Genomic DNA, 10,865 nt, shown 5'->3' with positions numbered 1-10,865 from the left:
TTGAGATTACAGATATCGTGTTCACCACGTAACTTTTCAATAGGCTAGCCTAGGCTAGGCGACTTATGGCTACTGGTGGAAGCAGTGCTAGGCGAAGTGGTCGCTCAAGTCGCAAACTGCGAGATGATGCACAGCATAGTTTCAAGAGTGATATGGTAGCAGCGAGGGAGACTCATCGCAATCTGCAGAAATTGTTTGAAGACGTGAAAGAAGGCAAGCTCAAAGCGTTTGGTAAGCGCACTCGCTGAGGTATAGTCGTGACTGCATGATGTGAACTCAGAAGTCAGTGCGTTGTATGCTGTGTGCAGACTCTGAGGAGGCTTTCGCTCATGTTACCAAAATACGAGCATTGCAAGATGAACTTGTAGAAAAACACCTTGAAATTAGTCAGGCCCATCAACGGTATGAAAAAATTGAATTTACAGTAGTCGTAATGTTCATCAAATTCAGAAAGTTGCAATAGAAACTGTGACACGTTTATACAAATTGTTGCACTAAATACACTAATTAGTGTTATTTTCAGGGCTGCACAAAGTGATAATCCACTTGCAGACTGGCAGCAGTTAGATAACTTGATGGAGAATGTAATTTATTGTAATGTGTAAATATACGTATTTCTTCACTAATTGTTTTTGTTGACTGTAGCTGCACAAGGTGTGTGATGCAGTGTATCCTTTGTCTTAACTTAATTAATTAAATCTATATTAAATTAAACGCATAATATATGTACACCTGTTAGAACCCAGCTATTAGGTGTTAGGACATACCAGTAGTTTGCACATTAGACCATTACCCTTATAATAACATTATAATTTGTACTCACCATAATATATATGCTAAGAAAAATTTTGTTTTCTGATGAAGCTAATTGAGTCACTTAAATTATATAAGTGTTGTAGATGGTCATTAGACTTGAGTCAGTCTCTCCCCACCCCTCTGTTCCCCGGATTGTCACTCTGAATCGGGGAGATTGACAATTCGGGGAATGACGAAGGAGGGGAGAGACTAACTTGAGTCTAGATGGTCATAGTAAATTCTGATTTGTTGTCACCCATAACAGCGTATGCTGACCGAATGAAATCAAATTTTCAGTGAATCTTAGTCATGAGACCTGTAACCGGATTGATTTGTTTGTAGCACTATTACCCAGATACATATTGATGGAGCAAACCCTTGATACGTGTCATGCTTCTTGCAACAGTTTTCAAGTAAACATAATGACATTTGTAAATACATGTGTTAGTCTTGTAGATGTTAAGGCTGGTTCACAATATTGACGCTGACGCTCAGCTGAGCGTCAACATCAAAGACCCGCCTTGATGCATGCTGCATCCTTTGATGTTGACTGATGCTGGAATGTGACCAGAGGTGTGATTACGACTATTCTGTTATGGCACAACACAACACTACATATCTATCACGGATATACAGTATATAGGTATACATACACACAAGAGCCCTGCAAACAAGACCACCTTTATAGTTAACATACGTAGGTAAATTATGTGCAAGAAGCTGTAAACTATTGCAAGGTTTTGTATATACGGTGGTATGCCCTGTTTTGTTGCCCTAACTCTTCTGTTAGACACCAGTTTGAACCTCAAGTTGAAGCGAGTGATGCAGCTGGTGGTTCTGGGGTGAATTTGAAGAGAAGAGATTCATTGGTATAGACAAGTGAAACTTAGTGTTGCTTTTATTACATTTGAAAATTGTGTTTAATTAAGTAATAACCAAAACTCTTTTACAGTCGTATGATGAGATTGAGCTAAATGAATTATTTCTGATTGAGAATGGTGTTAATAAAGATCTCTTATTTATTGCTTGCAGACAGCTGATTATAACTGGTAGACAGTGCAAGAACTGCCATGTGAATGTTCTCTGTGCACTGATTGTTTGCTATTGCTTGTCTGGCCAGTATGGTGAGTTGACTCATTGCAGCAGGCATACATCTATGAAGTTTGTGTAGGGAAAATAAGGTGTATTCAATTATTGACAATATTCCATTACTATTATCTCGAATGAGGAACCTCCTCTATTGATAAAATTAAACACCTGTAGAGAACATGTATACGAATAAGGTGCAATACTGGTGCATGTTACTGAGGAGTTTTAATTTAGTAATGTAGTAAATGATATAGTAATGCTATTACATGATAGAATTTATATTGGTAAATACTAATAACCCGTCTACATAAATTGTGTCCCAATAGCTTACCAACTATGTATAAATAGAGCTCATACATACATGTATGATAGTAGATTTCAACAGACTGCACAGCTGGGTATCTTTGTGTTACTCTTACATTCTATTGATAATATTCCGAATTATGAGTGCAAAGGTTTGTAACTTATTTCTCTTCCAAAAAGAATTTAAAAATCAAATTGTCTTAAGATGATATCAGTGTTCAAAGTTCTGTTCGGAATAACTATTGACCACCAGATCTTGTAGATGTTGTCGATATATCTGCATCAAAATTTGCATTTGTTTTTATGTGCGTTGGTTTTAAATTGTAAACCACAAGGCCAGTGGCAATGACAGCAAATGAAACACAGTAGAGGGCCGAAAACTGCATCAACAAAGTCAGTAAGTGAAAGTGTACAGGTGTCAATGAAATGTCTACCTTGTAGTCAAATATAAAGAGACCACAGATGAAACTGTAGATGTCTGCAGTGAGCAATGACAAGACAAATAACAGGGCACTGCTTATACGCATGAAATATGGTGTGACTGAGTAAAACACGTAGGATGATAATGCAAATGAGAGCATAAGCAGCACTGGAATAAATTAAGAAGAAATTGGTGCATGAGCACACACACACACACACACACACACACACACACACACACACACACACACACACACACACACACACACCACACATGCACACACACAGCACACACATGCACACACACAGCACACACATGCACACACACACACACACACACACACACGCACTCACACTTTGAACGCACCTATAGGTGTCCCATTACTTGACCAATTGATTGAGTCAAGTGCATTTCGTTCAATAATTAGCCTATGAAATAAGAAGCCTATAGTAGCAATAAAACTACAGAATTACACACCCGTACACTTGAATTCCAGAAATAACACTGCCCAGGATGCCGATCATTCCCACAAATTCAATCCAGTCAAATTGCTTGACTATATACTCTTGTCCAACATTAGAGATTGACAAAAGCATCGTCCCAAGAAGAACAAGGGCATCACCAAGAACAGGATTTGAAGCTACAAAACACAACTTAACAACTGGGAAATGGAAACACGAATCAATAACCAATGTACCTGACCCAGATGCTTGAGAGCTATGAGTGTCAGCAAACACTAGAGCAACTGTTCCAGTAACACAAATTACGATGCCCAAATAGTGAATAAGTCTGTACCGCACTTTGAGTATGAACCATGATAATATCATTACTCCGACTATTGCAAATGAGTCCAGCAACTGTACAACAGCAACAAACAGAGTTGAACAAATCAACTGCCAATGCATGTATGGCTATGCTTACAAAATGTCTCACTGAGAGGTGAAAAATATGGCTAATTAACTGATCACTAGCAGGCGAGCACACAGACAACTTTATGGACTCAGTCTGAATTTATTAGAATGAATTATTCAAACTGGTAGTTTCAAATTGTGTGTGCACATTATGACTACCAAATTAGGCAGATTAACAGATAACCTTGTAATATATTTGTGCAGCTGCATGGGTTAGGCATAACTGCAATCCTTGCCAACATAGTCACAATGTATGGCAGTCATCCTTGAAGAGTGGGTTACACGGGAGTGCATCTGCTCCAACACGTTTGTAGCTTCGTGCACAATTCATCGAACAGGTTTGCAGCTATGTCGGTTTGGAGGATGTGCACGGACGTGTTTCAAGCTTTACGTATGTTTGCTCCACAGTGTTTGCAGCTTCGTGAAACACGTTGCAAACCATTTTGATGAAATGTCCACAAAGTTAATTGCAAATATTTTGTGGAGCACATGCATTCATACACAACACACCATTTTTTAAAGCTTTTTAGAGGGACTGCGCACTTTCAGCTTGGTCAACTGGTATGCTACAAAGAGGGACAAGTAGCTCTGTCACTTCAAGGCACCGTGAAGAACAAAAGAAGCATGAAACTACCAAAAAGTCAAAGAACGTAATGATATCAATGGCTTTATTTCCTTTAATACAATACGAATGACCAACTCAACTGACCAGTGCGACCACTAGATGACTGAAGTTTGACAGACTGGCAGCACTAACAGACACACAACTAAACAAGAGAAAATCTGCAAAATTAGCTGTGTGGCCATTGTTCACTTGAGCTGCAACAGCAGGCAGCAATGATAGAAAAATGTAGATGATCAGCACTCTATTTATTCAGATATGACTTAATTAATTCCTTTGATGATTTGTATAGATCTGAATATAAATTCTTGTATGGTGCAATATAATGATGTTAGTTGACAGTGGCAGTGAATGATTTAAGACTTGCTGCCAACAACACGTGACATTCTACATGTGTCAAACAGGGCTGAAATGATGTATTTCAGACACTGTCCTTGACATCATGGCAATGCAGGGCTTGACAAAATTTGACATCAGGAGTCATCAAATGGAGCGAATTCTGGAGAAGAAGCATAACGACTTCCTAGGTCCTGTAATGATTTCTAGCTAACTTGAGACAGCTTGAAATTCACTTTGGCACTGTATTTGACTGGCTAAGAACATAAAGACATAGCAGCAGCTCAGGCAATTGTTCTTACAAAGTTTGAGTTAAGATCAAAGCAAAGGCATTAAAGAAGATCACACATGCCCAAAGAGTCTAGTCACTGCTGGTTGTGTTAACTAATTGGCCCGGGCAAAGAATGGGCTACTGGGCTAGTACTGTATATATGTAGATAGAGACATACACTAATAAACGACACACAGGTTACTGTATTTCCTCAAAGGTTACTAATCGAGCACGGGTTAATATACTATGTCTGTTATCATGGTTCAAGTTGAAGTGAAGAGCTATGAAAGTATTAGAGGAACACACTCTTGACACACACAAAACGGTCAAGTTATGTGGTAACCCCTATTGTGCTACCGGTAGTTTACTCAGTGTCCTCATGAAAACCATAACGTCATGTCCTTCAGTTTGTCAGAATTCTAGATCCATAACAATGCACCGGTGGAGGTTTTGCCTGTCAATCTTGTATTTGTCACCACAGCCATTATCGATGATATTTGAGTTTCTTCCACAGCCCTCAATTTTTCGGCAACCGAAAAACATATCTTTCTTTTATGGACATGCATGTGTAGACTAAAAATGCACATGCATAACGTCGCAGTTACTGACATCCAAAACATCGAGCACAGGTTACTAGTATTTTTTCAAACTTATCAGATCCACGGGTTACTATTCGTACGACTATTTAATCAGGGTTACTAACCAAACACGGGTTACTATTTAAGGAAATACGGTAATTAATTAAAGTAATAATTTACCGTACTGACGCAATTAATACCCCACCCCATGGTTGACTAGCATCAAAGGTAAACTAGGGGATGGGACTTTACTCAAAACCTGACACCTGGAGGTGTTAATTGGCGGAAGTAATTAACTTAATCAATTGACAAGTAATTAACCACCTGACAAGCCATCCATTGCGGACGACCGCAGTCACAAGGTAAAATGAATAATCTAATCATCTAAATCTGAGTCATTAAAACCTTCAAACTCGGAATCTGATTCAGAGTCACTGAATAGCAAGCTTGCTGCCTCTTGTCTCGTCTCTACTTCATCTAGTGGAAAGTGATCTAATAACTCATCATCTTGTGATCCGTCCATAGCGTTGGAGATTCCACAGCGGAGAAATGATTTCACAATTGTATCTGGTAAAATGGATGACCATGCTTCGGAAATCCAGTTGATTACTTGCTGCCGAGACGGATGCACCTTAGCTGTGCCTCTCAGGTTATCAAATGCCCATCCTTCCCACAAATGACGCATATTCGACTTAAATGGCTTACTGATTGAAACATCTAGTGGTTGTGCGAGGCTAGTACACCCACCTGGTACATAGACGAGATCGGTTTTCTTATCTTCCGCATACTCTCTCACCTCTTCCGTATTGTGCACTCTGTACTCATCTAGTACAAGGAGACGTCGAACATCGTCTTCAGGATTACTCCACACCCTTCTAATCCAAAGGGCCATTGTTTCTCTAGTCATCCAACCGCTCTTTGACGCAGTTACAAGGACATTAGCTGGAATCATCAAATGGCGCCTCACTCGCGGACCAATTGCACCTGTTGGCTCCTTGAATATGACAAGTGCCGGCAGCTTGTGCCCACTAGCTGTAATTGTAAGAGCAACAGTGCAGCCTTTCTTCTGGTAACCGGTACCTCGTACTCTTATGGTCTTTTCACCACGAACATTGTTGGTAACAGTAGCAACACTCTTGTAGCGAACCATTGTCTCATCCATGTTTGCCAAATTATACGGAGTATAGTCATGTGTCTCACGCAACCAGATAATTTGTCAGCGAAATCCGAGAAGGTCATCTTGATAATACTCCGGAAGGGCTTGAGACTCAGTCGTTTTGCGCTGTAGTCTTATGTTAAAGCGTTGCTTCCACCTGACAAGCCATCCATTGCTTGCTATAAATCCTACAATGTTGGTAGTTCTGCAGCAACTCGCTTTGCTTCGTCTATCAGTTTTGCCTCTCTTGCAAAAGTCAAACATCCAGTCATCAAGCTGTACACTTAATGGTTCACGTCCGTCGTGCATCTTTCTTGCTTTCTTTCCTTTCAGAGTTGCTTCGTGTCGCTTTAGCTCTCATACTTTGCATTCCAGTCCCGCACACACTTCCTGTCAATGCTAAATTGGTTGGCGGTTTTTGACACCACTGAGCCATTGCCTTGATGCCATTCAACAACGCTGATCTTGTATTCAACAGTGAAGCTACGATATCTCTTGGGCATAGCTGCATAGAACACGTTGCCAAATTCATAGGCAATTAAAGAAGCTAGTCTATATAGAAAGCGCCAATTAGCACCAATTAAAGAACAAAAAGGTGTGAAAATCTTAGGACCTGGACCAAAGGTGAGGTGGAACTTTACTGGAGGCCCGGGGTATTTATCACGTCAGTACGGTAATTAAAAGCAGGCACACCTGAATGCTAGTCATAGATGTGTACTGGTAAGCAAGCACCATGGTATAAGTTGCTTCGACGTCAGCTGTTGCTATCACCAAATACTTCCATCCTCTCATCCTTAACACTTCCAATAATCCAGCTGTGACTCCTTGTCTAGACTGTCTCCAAACCAGCACAGTTCCATAAGTTACTGCCAAGAGGTAATAAAATGTAAAACTCTGAATCATTGGTGCATTGAATTGCCGTCGTTGCAAAGCTTGATTGGCTACACCACCAGCACAGAGACATACAGAAAGGACTTGCCCAATTGCAATCGTTTTCAAAATCTTTCTGTCCAAAGTAAAAACATGTCTAGTGAGTTACGGAAATAAAATGTATGTTAGACAATGGTAAATTTAATTTTTAAGTTAATGATTAAAGTGTTAGTCAACATTACAATCTATACACTCATACAGTTATCTGTACACTAATAAATATTTACACATACAACTAAACTAATAGATGTACATAAATTACTGTAGTAAGCATTTAATTAACGGTATCAATGCGCATGCGCACCTAAAATTGCTTCGAGTTATTGGCTCGCAGAGTTTGCTGCTCCATTTCCGTCTAAAGTTATGTTTCCGCTCAGTACAAAGTAAAGCAGTATGTGTGTTTTCGTCGTCGGACACATCGGTCATCAACATCGCATCTTCCATAATACAAAGAAGACCCGGATAATTCCCAAATCCCGGATAAGCTTATTGTACATGTACGTATCCAGTACTACCTGGAGCACCGCGTAAGCTTTCAATGCAGTATGTCAATTATCATAATCATATAATTTTATTAGTCATATATAGGCAACTCTGGTTGAGTATTCAAATCAATACAGCAGGTAAATCCTAAGTTCGGTGTTCCACATACCAAATACACCCTTACGCAACAGCAGTCTACTGCATTCCTGTACTCTTCTACAGATAAGCAAAATACAATGCTACAGTCCAAAAATAAGAGCAGATCAAATCAGGAGAAACGATCTTAAGAGTGAACTGTACACTACTGAATACAAACATACACCATTGGCTTTCAAATTTCAACCACAGCACCCGTCTGCTTTCCGTTTACTAGTCGGTGGTTGTTGAGGCCCAGGAGCCACTGCTGCTGCATTGATGCCTCTTCTAGGTGTTGCTTTCTTTACTCCATCCCAGCCATCTTTCACTCTGACTTCTCCTGTTTGCAACAAGCGGTAGATTTCCTTCGCGACCTTATAGAAAGCGTCCTCAACGTGCGTTCCTGACTTGGCAGAAGTCTCTACAAACTGAATGCCCAGTTGCTCAGCCAATTGCTCGCCTTCCTGAGTAGTTACCCGCCTTTGCTTTACTTGGTCGGTCTTATGGCCGACCATTATGAAAACGACACGATTAGGTTCAGCACAACGACTTGCTTCGTCCAGCCATTCCTTGACATGCTCGAAACTCGTTCTGTTAGTGATGTCATACACGAGCAACCCACCGGCTGCATTTCGATAATACGAACGGGTGATTGACCGAAAACGTTCCTGCCCAGCCGTGTCCCACAACTGGAGCTTGATGGGCACACCATCTAGATTGACTATCCGAGCGTGGAAGTCGACTCCGACTGTGGGATCACTCACCTCGATGAATCGGCCCTCTGTAAACTGACGCAGCAGAGAGGACTTACCTACGGTACTGTCGCCTATGAGAATCAATCGAAATTGATACTCAAAGTTCAAGTCAGAAGTCGACATCATCAGGAAGCAAAGAGCTGTTGGGAAACGCTAAATATCCCGTATAATCAAGCACGTTTCTAGAAAAATTTCTTTTGTTAATTAGAATAAATTGTTCATTAGGATGTGAAGAAGAAAATATTTTGACGGCTAGGCAGTAAATACTGTACGATTTTAGAACAATAACAGTTTAGTTATCCGGGTTTTTACTGTTGTATAAATCCGGATTACAAGTCGGCACGTGATCACGTTTAAAATATGGCGGCAGCATTGCCAATTCGTCCTGCAGAAGTCTTCGCATCTTTGGCGAATAGATCAGCAAAACGCGACGAGAAAACTTCCATTGCCACTGAAAGTAGGTCGATAATGGTCTCTGGTGTAGCAGCAGTTGAGGTCGCTCCTGATCAGATTTTACTCTCAGTTTCGGTTGTGAGTTCAAAGAATAGCGTAGAAGAGGCCAAGTCCAGCGTCAAACGTCGATGTGATTACATAAAACAGGTGTTAAGAAATCACAGTTTGAAAGAGAATGAATATGAGACATCAACCGCCGTTTGGAAAGACCAGAATGCTTGGAATGTCAGATCAGACTTTTCTGTACCCTTTGTTGATGCATCCGTATGTGAGAAGGTCGAAAATGTTTTGGTTGAAAAACTTCAAACTGGAGTGTTGGTTTCTCGGCCAGTCTTTTCTCACACTCAGCAATGTATCGAGGCTGGAAGACAAAGAGCATGTCTGCAAGCTGTTCAAAATGCAAGGAATAAAGCAGTTTTGATTGCTCGGTCATTGAAGGAGGAAGTTGGTCGAGTGTTTAGTGTTTGTGAGGAGTCAATGGAGGAAATTTTTAGTGAATCGAATGGAACAAATGTTGAAGAGGATGTGATGACCACCAGGAATCAGATGAAGTCATGCAAACGTATTTTTCAAGCTACCGTCACCATTGTGTTTGAGCTAAAACCACACAAAGCTGGACAAGTTGGAAGGAAACATTAATTAAGGGATGACGTGTATAGTTAATTAACGAATTTATGTATATTGTGACAGCAGCTATTAATATTTTGTAAGTCTGTAAAATATATTAGGATACGTGTGGTGCCTTAGAAAGTACAGAATGCAGTGCATATGAAGGAACACGAGAAACCAGAGGATATCTAAATGAAACATAGAGCTCATATCTGTAGTAGAGTTAATTAATTGTTTCTGCACAGAAGACTGTTTTGAGCCAATTGGACAAACAGGTTTTGAAATATTAAACAATTTAGAGAAGTACTTACCAGCTAATACAAGATTGTTGATTAGTTTATAAAAGCTAGCAAGCACCTTTGAACAAGCACAACAGGTTGCCTTGGTGCACATGCGCAGCAGAATATGGCATACCGTTTGTTTTCAAAACTGCGCTAGAATTACCGCGCTAGATGTTTCAAAACCGCGCTAAAAAACTACCGCGCTAAATTGTTTCAAAACCGCGCTAGATTTGGTACAAACTACCGCGCGGAGTTATTACAACACAATCAACTAGCTCAGTGGATGGTCCGGCCATTTAATTTTCTACAATTTAATTTTCATGTTTTAATTTTTCAATTTTTAATTAATTTATTAATTTTTAAATTTTGAATTTTAAATTTTTTACTTGTATTCTTATTTAAATTTTTGTGTTTATTAAATTTTAACTTCTAATTTTTAATTTTCTTTTTTTCATATTATTTTTTTGTAAAATGTTTTTCATCTTTTGATGTTTGATTCTTGTGATCCTTAGATTTATCTTCTAGAGTTTGATTTTTAGGCACCTACGTGCTCAAAACTAGAAACTTGAACGCGCAGTTCGCTTTTCTATTTCTAACATGAATAGAAAAATAGAAAATTGAAACGACCGAGGACACTAGCTAGACACAGCGGGGGTCTCAGCGGGGCTTCCATTCGTACGCGTGTCTCAGGAGATTACATTTCCAACACACAAACAGGTGTTTGTTTTTACTTTACT

At 39.8% G+C, this 10,865-nt stretch overlaps 4 protein-coding genes across 7 annotated transcripts; 2 read left to right on the top strand and 2 right to left on the bottom strand.

Moving 5' to 3' along the window:
* Position 1: 1 nt before the first annotated feature.
* On the top strand, positions 2-1,826 carry LOC134186292 (coiled-coil domain-containing protein 28A-like). Of its 2 annotated transcripts, none has more exons than XM_062654218.1 (5): positions 2-231; positions 309-402; positions 524-584; positions 646-668; positions 1,586-1,826. In XM_062654218.1, the coding sequence occupies exons 1-5, from the start codon at positions 66-68 to the stop codon at positions 1,668-1,670; spliced, it is 429 nt and encodes a 142-aa protein (XP_062510202.1). In that variant the 5' UTR covers positions 2-65; the 3' UTR covers positions 1,671-1,826. The 2 variants fall into 2 exon arrangements, with proteins under 2 accessions (XP_062510202.1, XP_062510200.1); XM_062654216.1 differs by having other exon boundaries at positions 288-402.
* Positions 1,827-2,250: 424 nt separating this feature from the next.
* LOC134186697 (solute carrier family 35 member F2-like) lies at positions 2,251-7,858 on the bottom strand. 3 transcript variants are annotated; one of them, XM_062654720.1, is made up of 7 exons: positions 7,717-7,858; positions 7,176-7,488; positions 3,306-3,465; positions 3,092-3,248; positions 2,975-3,036; positions 2,622-2,665; positions 2,251-2,567 (listed from the first exon to the last, which is right to left on the bottom strand). In XM_062654720.1, the coding sequence occupies exons 1-7, from the start codon at positions 7,854-7,856 to the stop codon at positions 2,427-2,429; spliced, it is 1,017 nt and encodes a 338-aa protein (XP_062510704.1). In that variant the 5' UTR covers positions 7,857-7,858; the 3' UTR covers positions 2,251-2,426. The 3 variants fall into 3 exon arrangements, with proteins under 3 accessions (XP_062510704.1, XP_062510705.1, XP_062510703.1); XM_062654721.1 differs by having other exon boundaries at positions 2,255-2,567; positions 2,622-2,776; positions 7,176-7,484; positions 7,717-7,823; XM_062654719.1 differs by having other exon boundaries at positions 2,256-2,567; positions 2,622-2,776.
* A 102-nt stretch (positions 7,859-7,960) lies between these two features.
* On the bottom strand, positions 7,961-8,937 carry LOC134186457 (ras-related protein Rab-39B-like). The gene has a single exon (XM_062654431.1). The coding sequence runs from the start codon at positions 8,909-8,911 to the stop codon at positions 8,234-8,236; it is 678 nt and encodes a 225-aa protein (XP_062510415.1). The 5' UTR covers positions 8,912-8,937; the 3' UTR covers positions 7,961-8,233.
* Positions 8,938-9,142: 205 nt separating this feature from the next.
* Positions 9,143-10,123, top strand: LOC134187035 (interleukin-1 receptor-associated kinase 1-binding protein 1 homolog). The gene has a single exon (XM_062655148.1). It carries the CDS (start codon positions 9,146-9,148, stop codon positions 9,875-9,877), a length of 732 nt encoding a protein of 243 aa, XP_062511132.1. The 5' UTR covers positions 9,143-9,145; the 3' UTR covers positions 9,878-10,123.
* The last annotated feature ends 742 nt before the right edge of the window (positions 10,124-10,865 follow it).

The sequence above is a fragment of the Corticium candelabrum genome, chromosome 11, assembly GCF_963422355.1.
Source record: "Corticium candelabrum chromosome 11, ooCorCand1.1, whole genome shotgun sequence".
Lineage (NCBI taxonomy): Eukaryota > Metazoa > Porifera > Homoscleromorpha > Homosclerophorida > Plakinidae > Corticium > Corticium candelabrum.
This window is presented reverse-complemented; position numbering and strand designations above follow the sequence as displayed.